This window comes from Mastacembelus armatus, chromosome 9 (assembly GCF_900324485.2).
Source record: "Mastacembelus armatus chromosome 9, fMasArm1.2, whole genome shotgun sequence".
NCBI classification, from domain to species: domain Eukaryota; kingdom Metazoa; phylum Chordata; class Actinopteri; order Synbranchiformes; family Mastacembelidae; genus Mastacembelus; species Mastacembelus armatus.
In genome coordinates this window covers 25519418-25540481 of record NC_046641.1, presented here as the reverse complement: position 1 = coordinate 25540481, position 21064 = coordinate 25519418, and the positions used below count along the sequence as shown (strand labels likewise).

General features: G+C 46.1%; 5 protein-coding genes across 7 annotated transcripts; 3 read left to right on the top strand and 2 right to left on the bottom strand.

Annotated features, from left to right (window-relative positions):
- Positions 1-374: 374 nt before the first annotated feature.
- gstt2 (glutathione S-transferase theta 2) lies at positions 375-2281 on the bottom strand. The gene is made up of 5 exons (XM_026321732.2): positions 2051-2281; positions 1669-1756; positions 1407-1557; positions 1019-1195; positions 375-947 (listed from the first exon to the last, which is right to left on the bottom strand). Exons 1-5 carry the CDS (start codon positions 2172-2174, stop codon positions 801-803), a joined length of 687 nt encoding a protein of 228 aa, XP_026177517.1. The 5' UTR covers positions 2175-2281; the 3' UTR covers positions 375-800.
- A 1894-nt stretch (positions 2282-4175) lies between these two features.
- LOC113138612 (uncharacterized) lies at positions 4176-5857 on the top strand. Its single transcript, XM_026321175.2, has 4 exons — positions 4176-4443; positions 5089-5235; positions 5397-5558; positions 5679-5857. Exons 1-4 carry the CDS (start codon positions 4323-4325, stop codon positions 5855-5857), a joined length of 609 nt encoding a protein of 202 aa, XP_026176960.1. The 5' UTR covers positions 4176-4322.
- A 1904-nt stretch (positions 5858-7761) lies between these two features.
- Positions 7762-11513, top strand: LOC113139355 (WD repeat-containing protein 5-like). The gene is made up of 13 exons (XM_026322502.1): positions 7762-8105; positions 8396-8504; positions 8849-8922; positions 9018-9107; positions 9428-9517; positions 9595-9678; positions 9849-9904; positions 10060-10106; positions 10217-10292; positions 10530-10563; positions 10731-10805; positions 10982-11069; positions 11288-11513. Exons 1-13 carry the CDS (start codon positions 8031-8033, stop codon positions 11386-11388), a joined length of 999 nt encoding a protein of 332 aa, XP_026178287.1. The 5' UTR covers positions 7762-8030; the 3' UTR covers positions 11389-11513.
- A 1337-nt stretch (positions 11514-12850) lies between these two features.
- Positions 12851-17200, bottom strand: LOC113139299 (inactive phospholipid phosphatase 7-like). The gene is made up of 4 exons (XM_026322401.1): positions 17019-17200; positions 15630-15949; positions 15298-15479; positions 12851-14792 (listed from the first exon to the last, which is right to left on the bottom strand). The coding sequence occupies exons 1-4, from the start codon at positions 17198-17200 to the stop codon at positions 14586-14588; spliced, it is 891 nt and encodes a 296-aa protein (XP_026178186.1). The 3' UTR covers positions 12851-14585.
- A 1570-nt stretch (positions 17201-18770) lies between these two features.
- On the top strand, positions 18771-21064 carry brd3os (BRD3 opposite strand). 3 transcript variants are annotated; one of them, XM_026322405.2, is made up of 3 exons: positions 18771-19112; positions 19330-19437; positions 19526-21064. In XM_026322405.2, exon 3 carries the CDS (start codon positions 19645-19647, stop codon positions 19942-19944), a length of 300 nt encoding a protein of 99 aa, XP_026178190.1. In that variant the 5' UTR covers positions 18771-19112; positions 19330-19437; positions 19526-19644; the 3' UTR covers positions 19945-21064. The 3 variants fall into 3 exon arrangements, with proteins under 3 accessions (XP_026178190.1, XP_026178187.1, XP_026178188.1); XM_026322403.1 differs by having other exon boundaries at positions 18772-19112; positions 19330-19974; positions 20092-21064; XM_026322402.2 differs by having other exon boundaries at positions 19330-21064.

Genomic DNA, 21064 nt, shown 5'->3' with positions numbered 1-21064 from the left:
AGCCGAGCTCTTCCCAGTTAAAGACACTGCCGCTGACTCTCTGTGTCCCTGAGTCCAGAGACCAAGAGCACCAATGAATGTGTGTGAATCCAGAACCTGGTTCAGGTTATGGGTCTGAGCCGTAGACCTCCATTGTTGTCCAAAAACTATTAAAAACCCAGCAGTGAGCCACACCGCTGACCTGGCTCACATGGTTCTTCCTCACCAACAATGGGAGGCCCGTCTGTTTCCAAAAACCAGCTCCAGACTCTGAGAACCAGACTCTGTTTACAGGCTCTGGTTCCACTGCAGCTTCCTGCTGGTTGAGTGTTTACGTCAACAGTGCAAATGTTGTCACGACAATACAAGTTCATGAAAAAACTGAAACACCTGAATTTGAAAATAAAATATTACAACTTTATTCTTCATTACAAAGTGATTTTACTGCCAGTAATCACAAAACAGGAAAACAGACTATTCTCCTCATTCCTGCATTAAAATACAGTTTTTAGAATCAGATAAGTCTCAAACATATTTTCTACCTGGCAACTTATCCATTCACCTGTGCTGTGTTCAAGTGCTGTGGGAAATTTCTGTTGTAAGGCTGGCCACACAGCAGACGGTTTAGTTCAGCGCTGATTCTGAGCTGTAGAGTAAACAACATCTAAGACCACGAGCTCTGATCAGGTGACGTCAGAGCTCAGACAGATCACATGCTTGATCAGTAAATTAATGAAAACAGAGACTGGAACCTGATCCGCTGGTTTTCTCAGTCTCTGGACGACGTTTGGCGTCTCCTTTAGTCCCACCGTGCGATGACATCACAGCTTGGCTTTGCGGCGATCTCTGACGTCATACAGGACGGCGTGCGCTCGGTCAAAAGCGTCACCCACAGCCGCCTGAACTTTGCTCCTCCACCTCCGCAGCTGAGGACGAGCCTGCAGGACGTCTCTGCCTCCACCTAGCGGCTGGAGACAGGCGGACAAACCACAGATAAGCTATGGCAGCGGGGGGCGGGGCGATAGCAACGTTAACTCACCTGCATCAGCTCACACACGGCGAGCAGGTCGGCCACCGTGACGTCATCTCCGCAGAGGAAAGGCTGTCTGCGGAGAAACATGGTCTCCAGTTTGTCCAGAGTGTCATCGAGTTGAGACAGAGCCCGAATCAAACGCTCCTCATCCACCTGGGATCCGGACCGAGCCGGAAGCAGCACCTGAGACGGGCGGAGACAGAGCGCAGTTTGGAGCATCGGTAAACCTCACGTGAACAGCAGCAGGTCAGACTCCAGGCACTTGGTCCAGGATGTAGTCAGAGCCCAACAGACACAAACCAGAGGGAGATTTACTGTAGTCTGGACCCTTCGCTGTTCAGTGTCAGTGCTTCTAACACACCTGCAGTTTCAACACCTGGTCTACGTCACTCACCTCCAGCATAAAGACTTTAGCAGCGTGTGGTCGTGTGTTGCTGTGATGCCAGGCTGTGTACTCGTCCACTCGGGCTCGTCTCTCCGGCTGCCGCGGGTACCAGTGCTGCGGGACGTCGGCCCTGCTGGCCAGGTACTTCAGGATGGCGTCACTGCAACACACACAGACCAGGGAGGTGTTACCTGAAGTGAGAAAACTGCTGGTGGACACGGAACCAGCCGTGTCCAGAAGAGGATGATGCAGGGCTGCATGCGGCTGGTACCTCTCTGTCAGGATGAAGCCATGGTCCACCAGGACAGGAACCTTCTGCATGGGGTTCAGCTTGGCGAAGTCTGGAGTCCTGTTCTCTCCTGCACATAGGGGGTTAAGGACAAGCTCAAACCAGACTCCATTCAGAAAACACAGAGTTTAAGGAGACCAAATACAACACGACAAACTCCGGATCACGTCACACCAACAGTAGAAAACAACCTGAAAACCGGGACTTTACTAGAACACGGTGATAGTGCTAGTTTGTCCATAGTCCCAGTGTATCAGCGGCCGTGTGAGCCTGCGTCATGTCCCAGGTGTGTTTTGGGAAATATAAAAAGGAGCTCTGGTCTGGGTCAAAGTTCTCCGGGGCAGTAGCCTGCTTAGCTGCTCACCTCTCCTCAGGGCCACGTAGCGGACCTTGTGTGGGATCCTGGTGCAGTCGAGCAGGATGTGGACCGCCCGGCAGGGCTGCGACATGAGGTCCAAGTACACCTCCACCTGCCGCCCTGGTGCCATGGAGACTGGACCGGATTTTAACGGTGAGAAACGGTGAAGTGAACTGCTGGTAAACTAGCGACTGTGCTTCTTCCTCTGCGTGTGTGTGTGTGTGTGTGTGTGTGTGTGTGTGTGTGTGTGTGTGTGTGTGTGTGCGCGGCTCTAGCGCGCCCCCTGCAGGTCGCCCCCCTGAGGCGGACTGAAGAGTTTTATTCCAGATCTACTGGAAAATTGTTTGACATATAAAATTACTCGTGGATATATATTAACTATATTATACATATTTATTATAAATGTACAAGATTTAAATATTTTTCATATTTTTCGTGATGATGAGCCACTGACTGCAGGTTTTAGTCTTTGGATTCATTTAGATTTGAGTCATTAGAAACTAAATGGACGATAACAAGTTTATTACATTTTGTGAAGATGAATTAAGAATGAAACATTTATCAAAACTTTCCTCTTTACTTTTCAACCCTATGACCAGGGGAGTAGAGTAGCTACTTATCTGCTAAACACTTTGATTAATGCGAAATTACACAAGTTATTTAAAAAGGAGCAGAATTTGTATGAATGAAGCAGCTTTGATTTATGTACAACGGCTGCTCTGTCTCTAGCTGAGCTTCTGTATTTTAGCACAAACCTGCTGCTTTGAGCAAAATAGAACATGAGAAGATTTTTGGTGCAAGTGTTTTTAAAATGTGCTCTGCACATGCAGAAAAGCAGCCTGAGTGTGGCGCCCCGGACCTCACAGGAGAAAGGAAAGCACTCCGGACGATCAGAACCACCTGGGAGGGCACCATAAGACACCAAAATGGCAGGTTACTTGCCAAGTAATCTGTCAGTCACCGGCTAACACTAAGTAATTTTCAACAATGAGAGCAAAAGTCACATGAACATGTCGGTTTATGGTTTGTGTCGGGTTCTTAGGGTTAATATGTGTCATTTATACGTTGTTGTTGCTGCCATTGTTGTTTGAAACAGTCACTTCTTGCTGTCGTCACCCGAGGACGTCGGCACACCCCTAAAGTCACAGCTGGGAGAGGCATGTGTCCAATTTGGGGCTTGGAGTTGCATCTCTGCTTTTTGCAGATGATGTGGTCCTGCTCACTTCATCAGACCATGACCTTCAGCAGGTACTGGGGTGGTTTGCAGCTGAGTGTGAAGCACTTAGAGTCAGTACCTCCAAGTCTGAGGCCGAGGTTCTCTGCTGTAAAATCGTGGACTGCTCTCTGGAGCAGGTGATTGACAGATTGGTGTGTTGTTCAGGACCGTCCTGGTGAAGAAGCACAGAGGATGGAGCTCTGACATCTGAATGGAGCATGGAGTAGAACCACTGATCCTTCATGTCAAAAGAAGCCAGATGAGGTGGTTCGGGCACCCGATTAGGATGCCTCCTGGATGACTTCCATTGGAAGTTTCCTGGGCGCATCCAACTGGTAGGAGCCAAACCCAGAAGGCACAGTAGAGATTATATATCTCAACTGGCCTAGGAATGACTCAGGATCCCCTAGGAAGGTGGATGTCCGGACTACCTTACGGCCTTCTGAGTTGCCCACCGGTTATGACACATCAGTGAAACAGCATTGAATGTTACTAACCTTGTGCTCTCTCTCTCCCCTAGTTTGTGCTCTCTCCCTCCCTCTCTCTCTCTCTCTCTCTCTCTGTACCTTCTGCAGGTGTCCCTGGTCCTGGAGCTGTTTATCGCTGATGTGCAGTTACTGGCCCCACCAACCTGCAGTGTCTATTTGTTGTTTATTGTTGCTGTTCTTTTCTCTCTGCTCTATCCACTCACCCCAACCGGTCGAGGCAGATGGCCGCCCAAACTGAGCCCGGTTCTGCTGGAGGTTTTTTCTTCCGTTAAAGGGAGTTTTTCCTCTCCACTGTCGCCAAGTGCTGCTCATAAGGGAATTGTTGGGTTTTTAGTTTTAGTTTTTGTAAAGTGCCTTGAGATGATTTGTATTGTGATTTGGCGCTATACAAATAAAATTGAATTGAATTGAAACAGGTTAAGTTGAAATTAATTTTAACTTTCAGTTGATCTTTGTTTATTTTTGTTTTAGTTACGAGGCCAGTTCTTCAAACAGCTGGTTAGTTGTCTTACTTTTCTCTGATATCCTGTTCATACTTAACCTGGTTGGTTAGCTCCATGTAAACACTGAGACCATGTGGCGTGGCGTCACCCTGAGTTTTGTCTGCAGGCTCCAGGCTCAGCTGTGTGCCATCATGTCGCCCTGTGAGCTGCTCGTCTGCTGTGTCGCTGCTCTGTCGCTCACCTGTCTGCAAGGTAAGACTCACATTTCCTGTTCTGATCAGCTCTAATTCAGTTTCTGTGTGGTTTCAATTCCATGATGTGGTTATAATTTGTCAGAAATATAAAGAGATGTGTTGGTGTATATACAGTGTTGTCTTTCTTTTTAAAATCATTGCATGAGTGTGGTTTTTCAGTCATGTAGAAGCTGTTTAAAGATGTTCTCCAGAACTGGAGAGAGTACAGTTCGATCACTAGTTTGTACAGAGTCCAACTCTGATTTTGTCACTTTGTCGGGCTTTTTAAAATTTGTGACCTGCAGCTGTTCTCAGTCTAAATGTTAATTTGATTCAGTTTTAGCATGAACAACAGAGCGATGACCTCTGACCTTTACAGTTTCAAACTAAAGGTCTCTTCTGAAGAACCAGGTCACATGTCACATGGTCCAAACATGTTTAAAGGCAGTGATTTAGTAATTTCTGTGTGTGTTACTGAGTCCAGATCCCGACAGCACCAATGAATGTGGTGTCCTCAGCGTAATGTTGAATCCAGAACCTGGTTCAGCTTATCAGTCTGTGCCGTAGACCTCCATTGTTGTCCAAAAACTATTAAAAACACAGCAGGGAGCCACACCGCTGACCTGGCTCACATGGTTCTTCCTGTGTGTGTGTGTGTGTGTAGCAGCATATCTGCAGTGTTTTGGCTGTAATGTTAGAGGAGAGGGGCTTCGAGGCTACGTGGAGCTGGGCTGCAGAAAACCAGAAATCATCAACTGCAGTCAAACAGAGAAAGGGTTCAAACTGCGATCCTGCATCACAACATACAGCCGTCAGTATTTTCATCATCTTCCTCATCACCATCATCATCATGTACTGTAGTCTCTGGACCAGGTCTTGTCTCTGTGTACCTGTAGCGTCTCTGGACCAGGTCTTGTCTGAGTGTACCTGTAGAGTGTCCGGACCTGCTATCGTGTCTCTGTGTACCTGTAGAGTCTCCGGACCTGCTATCGTGTCTCTGTGTACCTGTAGAGTCTCCGGACCTGCTATCGTGTCTCTGTGTACCTGTAGAGTCTCCGGACCTGCTATCGTGTCTCTGTGTACCTGTAGAGTCTCCGGACCTGCTATCGTGTCTCCGTAGCATCTCTGGACCTGGTATCATGTCTCTGTGTACCTGTAGAGTCTCTGTGAACCTGTAGCATCTCTGGACCTGGTATCATGTCTCTGTGTACCTGTAGTCTCTGGACCTGGTATCTTGTCTCTGTGTACCTGTAGAGTCTCTGGACCTGGTTTTGTCTCGGGGTTGTGCAACATCTCGTCACTGTCAGCAGGCTGAACTTCCTGGAGTCTCAATCACCTGCTGTGATTGGTCACTGTGTAACGTTGGGAAGCGGTGGGCAGGGTCGCTGAGCGGAGTCATCATCAGCTTCTGGCTTCCTCTGCAGGGGCACTGAGGCCTGATCCTGGACCAGCACTGGAATTATGAAGTAGATGTTATTTGAGTAAATCCTCCCTGCAGTGTTTGTTGTTGTTGATCTGTGTACAGTTTCTTAGTGACGTTAGGTCTAATCTAACACCTGGACGTACCTGCACTATTTATGACATCACAGCTAGCTTGAACAGGAAGTAATCAGAGACCCAACCCAAAACAGATTCATGGAAACCCTATCTGATATTTAATTATACAGGCCTATGAAACACTCTGACATCACCTCATTCACTGGTCAGCTGTGAGCAGGTGAAAACAGGTGGGGTGACAATGCTGACATGAACATTTAGCAGGTTTAATGTTCAGCGTTTAAGACGGTCAGCAAGCTAAAGTTTGCAGTAAACAAAGTACAGTTAAAGCACATGCCATGAAGTCCTCTTGTTGGTTGTTGCAGTTTGTATAAAGTACACACACACACACACACAAATACCTGTTTTTAATACATGGTGGGGCCCCATGACTGGGACAGTCCTTGTGGGATCGACCCTTTCTGAATGGTTTAGAAATGTGATTTTAACTGCTAAATTCTTGTTTAATTTTTTCCATGATGAAAATGACTTAATAGAAAGCAGACAGGGTGTGCTCCCTGTCTTTAAAAAACATGTCTGCTCCCTGAAATGTATGTCTGGACCTGGAAATGAGAATCGACCACATTGCTGCTGCCGATGCAACGATCTGTCTCAATCTCACGCTCCGTCCTTCCCTCACTTGAGAACAAGATCCTGAGATACTGAAACTCCTCCACCTGAGGTAGGATCTCTCCCCGGACCTGGAGATGGCGAGCCATCCTTTGCCAGCCTTTGTCCAGTTGAGAACCATGGCCTTGGATTTGGCGTTGCTGATTCTCATCCCCACTGCTTCACACATATGACTGGTTAAATAAAATACATCTGGTCCAATAAAGTACGACTGGTATCTGAAAATTACATCTGGGCTCTGAAAAATATGACTGGTCCCTGAAATATACGACCATTCTAAGAAAAATACGTCTGGACTCTGAAAAATACGACTGTTCTGCTAAAATACGACTGGTCTGATAAAATACGACTGGTCTGATAAAATACGACTGGTCTGATAAAATACGATTGGTCCAATAAAACACGACTGGTCTCAGAAAAATACATCTGGTCCAATAAAATATGACTGGTATCTGAAAATTACATCTCAAAAATATGACTGGTCCCTGAAATATACGACTATTCTAAGAAATATACGACTGGACTCTGAAAAATATGACTGTTTCGCTAAAATACAACTGGTCCAATAAAATCAGAATGGTCCTATAAAATACGACCGGTCTCCAAAAAATACATCATCTTCTCCTTTCGGCTGGTCCCTTCAGGGGTCTCCACAGCCAATCATCTGCCTCCATTTAACCCTATCCTCTGTATCCTCCTCACCCACACCAACTATCCTCATGTCCTCCTTCACTACATCCAAGAACCTCCTCTTTGGTCTTCCTCTAGGCCTCCTTCCTGGCAGCTCTAACCTCAGCATCCTTTTACCAATGTATTCACTGTCCCTCCTCTGAACATGTCCAAACCATCTCAATCTGGCTTCCCTGGCTTTTTCTCCAAACCATCTAACATGAGCTGTCCCTCTGATGTCCTCATTCCTGATCCTATCCATCCTCGTCACTCCCAGAGAGAACCTCAACATCTTCAGCTCTGCTACCTCCAGCTCTGCCTCCTGTCTTTGTCTCAGTGCCACTGTCTCTAAACCAGACAACATTGCTGGTCTCACCACTGTCTTGTCCACCTTTCCTTTCATTCTTGCTGAATGTTTTATTTTTAAATACACTATAATTAGTATAAGCGTGTTTTGTCCTTCTTCACTCGCCGTATTGTTTTATACGCATGCGCAGTCACAGCTATGTGCACTTCACCACATTGTGGTTCTGTACTTAGCAGGAGCTAACTGGCTAATCTCCGTCTACTGCTGTAAAGGTCCGGTTGGGCAACCAATCTGTGCCTGCTGAGACCTTGTTCAGACCGGGTTCAGGTCGTTAACAAAGTACAACTCGAGCCCGGAACCAGCGCCGACTGCACAGGCTTCAGTTAACTCGCTGTTAGCATCGGGTGCTAGCGTTAGCTCCGCTCCAGAACCAAAACAAACAGAAGCTAACAGACTGGGACAACATGGCGACAGAGGAGAAGAAGCCAGAGACAGAAAACGCCAAACAGCCTTCATCCTCCTCTGGATCCGGCACTAAGGTGAGTCAGACAGACTGACGGAGGCCCAGACTTCGGTTATCCATCGTGGGTAAAATCGTCCTGTTGGTGTAAGCGAACCGTTTTTACTAACGTTACGGCCGTTAACGTGAATGCCGCATTCAATGACACATTTAACATTATTGTTACCCTGCATGTGTCTAATGAAACGGAAACACATAAATAACAAGCAGATAAAAGCTTTAGTTGCTCAACGATCTGTCTATCTGCTGGTTGTTACTGAGCTAATAACAATAACAACCTGTCATTTATATGTCACGTCATGTTTCCAGTCTAATCCAGCCAAACCGAACTACACAGTGAAGTTCACCCTGGCTGGACACACGAAGGCTGTTTCCTCTGTGAAGTTTAGCCCCAATGGAGAGTGGCTGGCCAGCTCCTGTAAGAAATCACTCTCTCTCTCACGCACACACACACACACGACAAGCAGCCAGCATCTGCTGAGGAAAACTGGAACGTGGCAAAAAGTCTGAGAAAGTTCCTAGAAGGAAAAAGCAGGACACATGTTGAAGGATCAGAAACTTCTCTTCTTGTTCTGTCAATGTGTTAAAATCAGTCTTCCTGGTGGTGCGTTCAGGGACACTCTGAAAACAAATTAGTTCTGCTCAAATCTGACTATTGTTTAAAGGTTTTGCATGTCAGATGAACTGTAAACTGAAGTCCACTGATGAATTCAGCGGTCCATGCTGTGATGATGCAGTAACCATAGTAACTTCTCTTTGCAGCTGCTGATAAGCTGATAAAGATTTGGGGAGCGTACGACGGAAAGTTTGAGAAATCCATTGTTGGGCACAAACTGGTGAGACACCACAGTACTGGTCCTGGTTGGGATCTAGTCCATGTTTATACTTGTTCTGGTTTTGATCCTGGTTCTGTGCATTTCTATGTGTCTAGGGGATTTCTGATGTATCCTGGTCTTCAGATTCCAACCTGCTGGTTTCTGCCTCTGATGACAAAACACTCAAGATCTGGGACAACAACTCTGTAAGGCACCGTCACTAAATCCACTGTTTGGAATTCATGGTCTCTCAGCAGTTTTGACCTCTGACTTTATTCACACTGCATCAAACTGAAGGTTTGACTGCACCGTGTGCCACATGAATTCTGTGGTCAAGCCAGACGGAGCTGAGCTGTGAGTCCAGGCTGTCAGATGTTGTGTCTTGTCTGTGTGGTTCAGACTCCAAACTCTTCACTACCACCTGACATGAAGAGCAGACATTAACACAGCACCACAACAACAACACAGCTCAGAGTGATTCTGCGCCCCAGAGCCAGGGTCAGTCACTGTCTTTGTCTGTTTTCAGGGGAAGTGTCTGAAGACTCTGAAGGGCCACAGTAACTACGTCTTCTGCTGCAACTTCAACCCTCAGTCCAACCTGGTGGTGTCAGGATCGGTATGCTGCTTCACCTCTGCAGTCTGATACACGTAGTCTGTGGAAATGTTCTGTTAAACCTGTCTCCCTGTCTGCAGTTTGACGAGAGCGTTCGTATCTGGGATGTGAAAACTGGAAAGTGTCTGAAGACTCTGCCAGCTCACTCTGACCCTGTGTCTGCAGTAAGTCCTGACCCCTGACCCTGCCACACAAGGAGCGATTCCCACATTCCACTGTATTCTGTTAACCTGGTATTGGTTCGTTATTGAGGGCAGTGAACACAACACAACAGGGCCCTGCTGACATAAGGAGTCCCGACCTATAACCTTTGACCCCATGTGTGTGTTACCAGGTTCACTTTAACAGAGACGGCTCGCTCATCGTCTCCAGCAGCTATGACGGACTGTGGTACGTCGCGAACACAAACACCTGAACACACACGCTGCAGACCGAAACCCCATGACAGTCTATAAATCGTCATTGTATCGTGTGAAAAGGTCTTAAAAGACCCTAGTATTAACAGTTCTGTTCTGCTCATGCCTGGTCTGTTGGTCTGTTTGCAGTCGTATCTGGGACACAGCGTCAGGACAGTGTCTGAAGACTCTGATTGGTGAGTAGAACCTCTGAATATTACAGAAGATCCCTTTAGAAGCTCAGATGTAAGAGAGGAAGAAGGGGAGGTGCAGTGGACAGACGTGTGATTCGAGTCTCTCTCCTCAGACGACGACAATCCTCCGGTGTCTTTTGTCAAGTTTTCCCCCAACGGGAAATACATCCTGGCTGCAACTCTGGACAAGTCAGTACCCCCATCTGATCCGTGACCTGGTACTCTGTGGAAACCAGGGCTAACTGGGTTTACTGTTCAAACTCTTAATATTAACCAGATTAATTCTTAGCTGCATGATAAAACCTGAGCCAGGATCAGTTTTACCCTCAAGAAAACTCAACTAGTATCATGTTAATTTCACCAGTTTAAAGGAAACCAACAGCTGCAACTGCAGATGTTTCACTTACTGTGTTCTGTGGTTTCCAGCACCCTGAAGCTCTGGGACTACAGCAAGGGAAAGGTATTGTCTGTCTGTCTGACTGACTGTGATCTGTCCGTCTGTCTGTCTGACTGACTGACTGTGATCTGTCCGTCTGTCTGACTGTGATCTGTCTGTCTGTCTGTCTGACTGACTGTCTGTCTGTCTGTCTGTCAGTAGTCTAATCTCCTGTGTCTCCTGGTTGTCAGTGTTTGAAGACGTACACTGGCCATAAAAACGAGAAATACTGCATCTTCGCCAACTTCTCGGTGACAGGAGGGAAGGTAAGAGAACCAGGACCGACAGTGAGGACACTTTAGAGACATTTTACTGAAACTGAAAAAAGCCCAGTGCAGATGATGCATATGGCGCCTTTATCCTCTAAACCATGTTTCAGTGGCTTGTACTGGTCTCTGAGGTCCTACTATTGGTGGACTAACCTGTGACCTGTTTGTTTCAGTGGATCGTGTCGGGCTCCGAGGACAGCATGGTTTACATCTGGAACCTTCAGACCAAAGAGGTTGTTCAGAAACTACAAGGACACACAGGTATGGCCCTTAACCTCCAAGCAAGACTCTGTTTGTCTGTAGATTAGTCTTGTCGATCCTGGCTGTCTCCCAGTCCCTGACTTTGTCTCCTCTTAAAGTAAACGAATGGTGAATCAGCTGAAGTTGCATTGGGGACTCAGAACAGATTTTGAGTCTGAAGTTTTGCTAACAGGAAGCAGAGGAAGTTGTAGTCCTCTCTAACCTCTGTCTCTCTGCAGACGTGGTGATCTCGACCGCCTGCCATCCGACAGAAAACATCATCGCTTCAGCCGCTCTGGAAAATGACAAGACCATCAAACTGTGGAAGAGTGACTGTTAGACGGAAGGAGCCCGTTCTGGTCTGAGTCGCATACAGAACACACAGATTATTACACAGACCAGGTCCCAGTGTGTCCCAGCTTCAGACTGACACCTCTTCATTGTGTTCACACTTTAAAAAACAAACTCAAGTTAAAAAACAGACAAATCATTCGTTTTTGTCGGATTTTGTTATAAAAAGTAAAAGAAAATGTTTAAGGCAGTGAGGATTTAAAGGACCAGTTCACTGTTTTTCAACCCAAATTTTATTTAATATGTTTTACCATCTTTTATTTTTGTGTTTCCTGCCAATGTAAAAATCTTTCACATTAAAAGACTTCCAGTAGTTCAGGGGCCATTTTTTCTTCTCTGAAAGACTTTTTTATGAAAGAGAAAACATTTCTGAGACTTAATTTATTGACGTGCTTTTTGTTAGTGGACATGTAAGGTACTTCCTGGTTCTGGATGGTGTTTTAATGCCTGGTGAGAAGGACCTGGCTCTGGAAAAGTTTTTAAGTGGCAGTTCACAGGAAAAACAGGAGCTCGCTGTGGTCGTGATGGTTACTGACTTCAAATCACAGACCTTTAGTCTATGTGGAAAATATGTGGAGTGGCCCTTTAAAAAAAAAACAATTGAATAGCATCTGGGTTGAAAAAAAACTGAACTTTAGGATCCAAGATTAGAAACTGCAGCAACTGCAAAAAAACTGAATTATCAGGTGATATGACGCCATGTGACTCACTGGGACGCGCTCACTCTCCTCCAGGTCATCGGGTTGCCATAGTAACTGTGTTTGTGTCTGTGCTGCATTCACTGACTGAAGACAATAACAAACAGCAGCTCTTCATCACATCTGTTCCAGATCAGCTGATCGATCAATGAAATCATGAATATTGTTGGAAGTTTTTTCAGTTTGTTATTTGTAAATAAAGATTTTTCACTATGAACTGTCTGACTCACGTTAGAATTCCATCACTTACTGAGGGTCCTCACAACTTTAGAAAGACCAACTTACCATTTCTGTCTGTATTCAAGTACTGCAGTCTATTGAGGTATTAGTACTTTACATCTGAGTATTTCCATGTAGTACTACTTCATCCATGTAGTACTACTTCATCCTTGGACTTCACTACATGTCAGAGTCAAACCTTTTTCCTGCTCTACATTTACCTGATAACTTCTAGTTCCTTTTCAGGATCAGATGGATCCAACTCTACATTAACAACCACAGAGAACAAACCACTGACCATCAGTACCAGGTGGTTCAGCAGGAACTTGGACTGCTCGGCTTGCGTAGGCTGCTGGGAAAACATATGTAACCATGGCAAGGTAGTCCAGAAACCCTGAAGGCTTATCCCGTGGTCGTTTGGCCGACATCTGCATCACATCCAGGATCAGCGCTGCACAGAGTCACTGAGCAAAGTCGTACAGTAAAATTACAAGATTTGCCTGTGGAATCGTACTGACGTAGTTATGCAGTAAATCCAGTTAGTCTGAGATAAACTTTATTAGTCCCAAAAAGAAATTCAACTAGTCCAGTTTGCAGCACAGATTAACGAACTGGTTCAGCTCACACAAAAATCTTGTTCATTCACTTAAAACAGACTCAGTTTCAACTTTTCCTCACAGTTCAGACAGAAGTGCTGATTTTTTGCAACACTCGTCTCCACTTTACAGCTTCACGTTCCTCAGACTTCATTATTTTATCTGCTGCTCACACACAAAAAAGGAATCGAACACATTCATCTTTTCTACTCACAACACCAGATCTTCCCAAATGTGTCACACTTGGTTTCCAGACTTTGTGACAGTACAACACCTGCAGAAACAACCTGTGACACCGAAAGAAGAACTTATAAAATAAAGCCTTAAACTCGAAATGATTTCAGCTCAAAGAGAAAGACTTTGGAGGCCCGATATGAAACGGGCAGAGAAAGCAGATGTTCCATGAGATGCACAACGTCGCGTCTCTGACGTCAACAGAAACCAAGGACCACGTACTGGCCTGATCCAGAGCTTTCAACCACATACGTCAGCAAAAGTCCAGTTGAAGTCGACACAGACTGAAGACATTTTGTTTGCAGCAGCTTTAAATAAAATTTTCCATGAATTTGCTTTTTGATGATTATTTGCTTTGTTCGATTTTTAGCTCAGTGCATCGAAGATAAATTTAGTCCATAAATGATTGAGAAATGTCAAATGTTACAAAAGAAACCATGAAATTAATTTCTGATTGAACTGCGTCCCACCTCATCCTGTAGTTTTTGATTCATCTTCTATTGTTTTCATTTGGACTGAGCTTTGTTGTGAAAAAGCAGCTGAAAATCCTTTATTCACTGAGAAGTGGCTCAAAAAACACCAGTAAGTGGACTTTTAGTTTGTCACAGGTGAAATATGGACTAAGTGGCTGAAAACCTGCCGGTCACTGACATAGTCTTGTTTCTGTTGCATCAGAAATAAAACCGGGTCAGAACGAAACCTGTTCTGCAAACTGTTCCAGCTGCTCAATGAGAATCAAACAACCTGCAACCAATGAAAGGAAGTCAGATCTGACACATTTCCTGGTACACTTCCTGTACCTGAGACAGCTACAGGCACGCACACACACTCACACACACACACACACACACACATCTACAAATAAAATCGCTCTGTCGCACTTAAGAGTCTTCAGGTGACCACATCAACCAAACCAGGCAGGTCCTGGGAGTGGCAGGACCAGTCCAAACTAGTCCCAAGTGGACTACAGCGATTTATAGCAGCCTTAAAGCATTCCATCTCAGTCCAGTGTCCATTGCAGGTCAAAGTCTTGCAGGATCCAGGATACAGCAGAATCATTCCAAACCAGCCCACATGGGACCAGACCAACAGGCAGACAAATCCAGACCGCATTGGAGCAAATGTAATTTGTCAAACATGACTACAATAATTTTAACCAGCTGATACTCATCCAAACCATTTTTCTAAATTGATGTCCAGTGTAACAGACCAATCCAGACTGGAGTAAAGCAGTCTGTTGCAGTCCCTCGCTGTTGATTCAGTCCAAATTGACCCAAACCAGGTCTAAACCAGTTCATAGTAGTTCAAATCAATGCAGCAGCAAATTTTAGCAGGTAGAAGAATCCAACAGGACCAATCAAACCAGTCCAAACTGGACTAGGACAGTGTGTAGTAGATTTACTCCAATCCGAACCAGTATGAACCAGTCCAGACGGGTCCTAAATTAGTAGAGTCCACCGCATAGTGCCGATGGAAATGAGGGTCTGGCAGGTGGCTGAGTCCAGCCAAACAGACTCCATTAGATTGAAGTGCAGGAAGCCGAGAGCGAATCCACAGCCCACATCCGACAGGTGATGTTTACCCAGCAGGACCCGGGACACGCCTACCAGGAACGCCCACAGGTACAGCAGGATCCTCAGGGGTACCTGGAAGAAAGCAGGACCTTATAACAAAGCTCGACTGTTTTCTCCAATGGAGGCTGCAGGGCCACATCTGTCACATTAATCTGAACCAGATTAATTTAACTCAGACTGCAATGACCCGCTGAGTCTGAGCCACACCCAAAAGTGATGTCACTGTCCTGGAGTACACCTGTACATCAGTGCAGCCAGGTGAGACGTGAATGTACCTGAGGTCAAAGAGCTGAGCAATTTCCAGTTGATAGTTTCGCAGTTTTATTGTGGAGATCTCTGATTTCTAGATTACAGGTGCAGGTCCTTTCTAGCTGCAGTACCATGAGTGACCACTGGCTAAGTGGTGGTGCTGTATCACATCTGACAATGCAATGCAATAAGAATTCGTTTATATCGCACAAACATCATAAAACATGGAACTTGAATGATCTTGTTCAAGTCACCAAATCCTGTTTTTTGTTTTCAGGTTTGGACTCAGTCTGACCACATTAACAACCACAGAGAACAAACCACTGACCGCCAGCACCAGGTGGTTCAGCAGGAACTTGGACACCATGACGGCTCGGCTGGCGTGGGCTGCTGGGAAAGAATATATATCCATGGCAATGTAGTCCAGAAACCCTGGAGGCAAATCCCATGGTCCTCTGCGTTTGACCAACTTCTGCATCCCTGCAACCGTCATCAGATCGAGGATCAGCGCTGCACAGACACAGAGTCAGGTCAGAGGAAACACTTTCCGTCCATTTTTCAAAATAAAGGACAAAAATGCCGTGTTGTCTCAGGAGACAAGCCCCAGAACCTTTGGTCTGACCCTGATCCAGGACTAAGACTGGCCTTCGTGTTTCTTACCGAGCAGCAGATTAACAAGAACTTCCTGTCCGGCCAGCGTGTTGCTCCTCCACAGACAAATCAGGGTCCCGCAGAGCCAGGGGAGGGCGTGGCCACTGAGGGCCAGCAGGGTCACCATGGAACGGAGTGGGGCCCCGGGACCGTGGGGCCTCACACACATGCCCAGGCGCTTTGACAGGCTGATGTCAATGGCCAGCAGAGAGTTAATGGCGATACCCCGAAACGAAGGGTTCAGCTGCATACAGTCCTGCTCAGGCCAGCGGGACGCCTCCTTCGCCCCCCCATCAGTGGCTGAGCTGCCTTCCGAGTCCCTGGACCCCCTGGAGACACAGAGACAGGAACAGTTCCAGCAGTGAGACCTCACCTGAGTTTCAACCACAGCTGTATATACATCTTGATGTTTTCAATTTGCTGCCAAATGTAAGTTGCCCCCTAAGTTGCACACACTGGTCTAAGTCTCACCAGTGACGCCAACAGTTTTTATTACACTTTACTATATGAGTAGGTGAAACGTTCCCAACCGTCCGATGCCTGTTTTCCTCCAAAGAAAACTTAAGCCCAGCGCAATCAGGCCCTGATCATTCAGATGGATCTGCTGAGTGTGTCTGTTCCTTCCCATCATGTGTGTCAGGGACATGGACCAGGTGTGAACCAGGTGTGAACCCCCTGAGCTCCTAAACTGCCACCATGCACAGACTGAACTGACATGTGAAGAACAACATCATCATTTGTCCAACGGTTGGATTGGGTTAGGTTAGGATTAGGTTGCAGCTGCGCTGAACCGACCCCCGATGACGAATAAGGACAATGCAGGTTGTTCCACCACCTGGATCGGCCACTTATTCATGTATTACACAGATATTCAATGGACGCCAGTGCAGTGTGTTAGTGCCACGTTAAGTACTTCACTGGAACTGCTTCTTTTTTTATCTCAATCATCGAATAAAGTGTGAAGATGAAAGTCTCAGGATCTGTGAAACATCAGTTTCTCAGGACTGTGTGAAAACTGTGGACTTACTCTTAAAGGAGCTAAAACTTACAAACATGCTAGTATGTGTCTGTAGACGCCCTGAAAACTAGTTCTACAGATCAACAGGACTCTGGGGTTTTTACAGGAAAACACCCATCAGTTTCAGGACAGGTCCAGGATCATAATGAATCTCAGTAAAAACTGACTGTGCAGCAGGTTTGTACAACCAGCAACTGCCTCTGACTCCCCGTTTTCCTGGAAAAGTTTTATCACATGAATTAATACTCTCAGTCCTAGTCCCAGTCCTGGACCATGTTGGTGCATGTATAAACTGTTTGGTTTGTATTTGACAGACTCAAACCTTCAATCCTGGAGACAGATTGCTCAACCTGTAAATACCAGTGGACAGATACTCCTACCTCCGTCCTGTGTCCTCCTGCTGACTCTGCTGTCTGAATGCAGCCCTCCTCGGACCACCACCTGCCCGCCCTTCCCCCGCCATTTGCTCCCTGCGGGGGGGCTGGTTCAGGGACAGAAACTCGGGCCGGTTCAGGACGTTGTTCCGGTCTCTGGTACGGCACCGGGCCTGACTGCCGGGCATGACAAAGACGTTGGAGGTGTCTCGGTGTGAGGGACTCTATGCAGGACTGTGACAGATCAGGTCTGAGACTCTGAGGGACTCTGCTATAAATAGATCTGCTGGCCTTCTTCTTCTGCCATCAGCTGTTCATAGAGCGCCTGGAAAAACACTGAACACACACACACACACACACACAGTGTGTGTTTAGGTTTCTGCACAGCTCTGCATCACTGGGCCTGAGAAATCATTGTTTTTAAAAAGTGAGAGTTCTCAAGCACAAACAAGGTCTTTGGGCCCAAATATCAAACTATTATTATTATTATTGGACATTTTTGAGGTAACATTACATTTAAGATTTCAACATTTACACATTTATATTTTAGGTTTAAAGTTTTGGAGCCACTTTATTCTTTCATTAGAGCTGACAGCAGAGAGAGGAGGGTCAAAGGTCAGACCAGAAACCAGGGACAACGAACCCAAACTCTGTACTGAACATCTACATATATTTAGTACATGGAGGGAGCACAGGCATGTGTTAATGTTTCCCCTTTGCCTGATCATAAACCGATCCAGGTCTGTCCCTGTGCTACAGACAAAACCTGGACAGAGACAAACCAACTGACCAGCTGCTGTTTGCAGTGAACCCATGGGTGCACAGACAACTTTCCCTGGATCCCTGTGATACTGAAGGAACCTTAGAAACAGCAAGATTCTCAATGAGGTTCTGCATGCAGCCTCTATTTCCTCTGAGTGGATTGATGGAGCTTTATTGTGGAGGGACATCAGCGACATCCATGAGTTAGGACATTTTTCACAATCCAAATGTATTATGGGAAATTTAATATCCAATTCAATTCAAATGTATTTGTATAGCACCAAATCACAATACAAATCACTCAGTGTTGCTGGATTCAAAGTGTGGATTTCTCTGCTGCTCAGATCTTTGCGTCTCTGACATCAATAACCTGATGATTGGGTCAACACGTTACATCACTGGGGTTTTAGTCTCTTCACTGAATCAGAGTGTGTTGTTCATATGGAATATCATCTGCTCACATTCTGCCTGCTAACCCAGACCAAACTGGACCCGATCCAGGCTAAATACAGACACACACACCAAGAGGGGGAGGGAGACCAGGATTTTTTTTAATCTTAAATACTAGTCCCTAAGTTGTGCACACAAACCCACCCTCTTCAGAAACATCTGAAGTGACACCGGTAATCCACACTTTTTTTTTTTTTACATGATTTCTTACATTATATTTATGAAACATTGTTACATCAAACCATCTAAGCCAAGCTCCTGACCAAAGGATGTGTCCCCCTACTCAGCTTTTTAACTAATACACACAGTGACTACAGCTCCCAGAAGTCTTTGACAAGACACATGAAAGTAGTTTATCAGATACTGAAAAAATCAGGTCAGAATCCGGTGCGTGCCTCTGCACAAACTAAAGCATAATGAAACCTCAGACTTACACTGAAACTGCAGTTAGTTATTATCTGTAAAGTTGGACTAGTTTCACTAAAACCAAACGGCGAAAAAACAAACAAAACCACGTCAGAGGAACCTTTGTTACTTTGCTGCTTGTTGCTACCCGGACTGGTTTTAAGAGACACCGTTGCTATGGGTTGCAGCTTCAGCGAGGGCTAACGATGCTAACGCGGCTAACTCGTCGGAGAAAAGACAAGAAACGCGGTGAAACGTGGCAGCTCGCTGACGCCTCTGCCGCGTGACCTCCCGGTATAGTGACGTCAGCAGCAGCGTTACCTGTTACTACCTGTTCATCAGAGGAGCTAACGGGACCGAGCGGCTAACAGCTGTTAGCTCCTCTGCCTTGTGTGAGCGGGCCTCCGGTAATTAACGGCACGACCAGAAAACCAGGGCAACTACGGGAGCCGAAGGGACACGAGGAACTCGGGCTAAAGAAAAGTGAGTCTGAGCTGACCCGGGACTACATGAGTCTCTGGGTTCATAATAAACAGGAGTGACTTTAAGACTCTGGCTTCCCCAACAGGCCTGATCAATATTTACTAAGGCTTTATAGGCTGTAACTGATAATCTATCAATGTTTAGAAATCCAGTTAGGAGTGAACATGTGCAGCTGCAGACCTGATGCTTTGTTGACTTATATTATTTCTAACTGCAGGTGATTCCTCTGACCCTGCCTCCCATGAGTCCTCGGGACTTTCCTCAGACGTGAGACTCATCGTGGAAAATCAAGAACGTGTGGGGAGCATGTTTCCAAAGCCATCAGGTGGTACGAAATTTAAATCTGGAAAATGTGACAAAACAAACACCACCAGGATTCTGTCACTGAGGGTTAATTTCCAGACTTCCTTCAGGTTCTGCTGAGGAGTCAGATCATCAGCTGGACTCGTCTGGTCTTTGAATATGATTGAGCTAGAACCAGACCTGAGCTTGTCCAGAACAGGTCACTTCATGGAGCGCTGACACCTCCAACATGTCGAACTGTGGTCCACCTGCCTTAGAAGAACCTCCTGGTCTCGGTCCTGGTCCCAGCCGTGTTCCCCTGGCACAGAAGGCTTTGTCAGAGTCGTACGCTCGGCTGCGGTACCGGGACACGTCCTTGCTGATCTGGCAGCAGCAGCAGCAGGAGCTGCAGGCAGCCCCCCCCTCCACCTACCTGAACCGCAGCCAATCGGCCTGGTACAGCAGCTACGGAAACCAGGCCGTACTGGTCCGTGACAATAGGGGCCTGGAGGACTCTGAGGGACGGTCCAGGATTTGCAGTGTCATGTAGCCGTTAAACTGGAATCTTGACCAGAACCAGGTCAGAGATTTTCCATTTTAACCTCAGATGTGTTGGTTCTGAATGAAACTGTCCAGTAAGAACAAAAATATCAGACAAAAGTGATAAACTTAATCTAATTCTTTGTTTTCTATCAAGCTATTTATCTCATGTCCATTTGAGATTTATTGTGACCCCTTGGAGCACCAGGAACCACCAGGAACCACTGATGAACCACCCATGTTCAGCTAACTCAAACACCAGAAAACAGCTGGAATAACTGTAACGAGACCGAGTCCCTAAAATCAGCACCAAATCTCAGCATTCACCAGCCACCAGTCGCTGCATCTCCTGTGTGAAGCACCTGAACTGTGACTGCTGGTTTTTATTTAGTAGTCTGGTGTTTCTTCTTCCTGTGGACTGAGTCACACCACATTGTTAGAAAACACCAGCTTGTGAAGTTCAGGTTTGTGTTCCATTCCTGCCAGAAGTTATTAATTAAATAGATATTTACACAGGAGAAATCCCCCAGAGAAGAAGAAACATTGCAAGCAGCTTCTACAGGAGGACTGCAGGGACCAGAATCCACTGCAGCACCCTCAGCACAGTTTAGGGTGTGAGGGGATCTGGATTAAAAATGTTTGTGGTGTAAATGCCAGTGTTTATTTTGGTTTTTATTCTGATTTAAACAGCAAATATTTTTTTTTTCTTGGGAAGTCCTGAATTAAGTCCAGGTTTCAAGACCCAATCCAAAATCCCAGACTAATAGGTCCCTGTTTAACAGGTCTGCAGTAAAGACCAGGCTCCATGACATACTGAAGTTTGTTCTGGGTCTGCTGGCCTGATGTAATGGACACATTTACCTGTGAGTGGCTGCTAACATACACTTATTTACAGTACAGGTGTAACAGACTGAGCCCAAGTCCAACTGGATCAGCTTAAAGCACAAATACCAGAGGAGCTCCTCCACCAAAACACTTAAGACACTCACCTGCTGCAGCCGCCGCCTCCTTCATTCTGATAAAAAAAAAACACAGACAGTGTAAAATCACAAAGCCATCCATGGACATCCACAGTAACACATTGGCCTCACAAGTCACAATATGGGAATAGAAACTGCTGAATGTCAGAG

Coding starts and splice junctions, on each gene's coding strand:
- brd3os (XM_026322405.2), top strand. CDS start 19,645: ATGTCGAACTGTGGTCCACCTGCCTTAGAAGAACCTCCTGGTCTCGGT.
- LOC113139355 (XM_026322502.1), top strand. CDS start 8,031: ATGGCGACAGAGGAGAAGAAGCCAGAGACAGAAAACGCCAAACAGCCT. Junction 8,106..8,395: donor CCTCTGGATCCGGCACTAAG/GTGAGTCAGACA, acceptor TCATGTTTCCAG/TCTAATCCAGCCAAACCGAA. Junction 8,505..8,848: donor AGAGTGGCTGGCCAGCTCCT/GTAAGAAATCAC, acceptor TTCTCTTTGCAG/CTGCTGATAAGCTGATAAAG.
- LOC113139299 (XM_026322401.1), bottom strand. CDS start 17,200: ATGCCCGGCAGTCAGGCCCGGTGCCGTACCAGAGACCGGAACAACGTC. Junction 15,950..17,018: donor CAGGAGGACACAGGACGGAG/GTAGGAGTATCT, acceptor CTGTGTCTCCAG/GGGGTCCAGGGACTCGGAAG. Junction 14,793..15,297: donor TGAACCACCTGGTGCTGGCG/GTCAGTGGTTTG, acceptor GCTTTCTTCCAG/GTACCCCTGAGGATCCTGCT.
- gstt2 (XM_026321732.2), bottom strand. CDS start 2,174: ATGGCACCAGGGCGGCAGGTGGAGGTGTACTTGGACCTCATGTCGCAG. Junction 1,558..1,668: donor GGCTTCATCCTGACAGAGAG/GTACCAGCCGCA, acceptor TGTGTGTTGCAG/TGACGCCATCCTGAAGTACC. Junction 1,196..1,406: donor CTAAAGTCTTTATGCTGGAG/GTGAGTGACGTA, acceptor CGCCCGTCTCAG/GTGCTGCTTCCGGCTCGGTC.
- LOC113138612 (XM_026321175.2), top strand. CDS start 4,323: ATGTGGCGTGGCGTCACCCTGAGTTTTGTCTGCAGGCTCCAGGCTCAG. Junction 5,236..5,396: donor CTGCATCACAACATACAGCC/GTCAGTATTTTC, acceptor GTGTACCTGTAG/AGTCTCCGGACCTGCTATCG. Junction 5,559..5,678: donor CCGTAGCATCTCTGGACCTG/GTATCATGTCTC, acceptor GTGTACCTGTAG/AGTCTCTGGACCTGGTTTTG.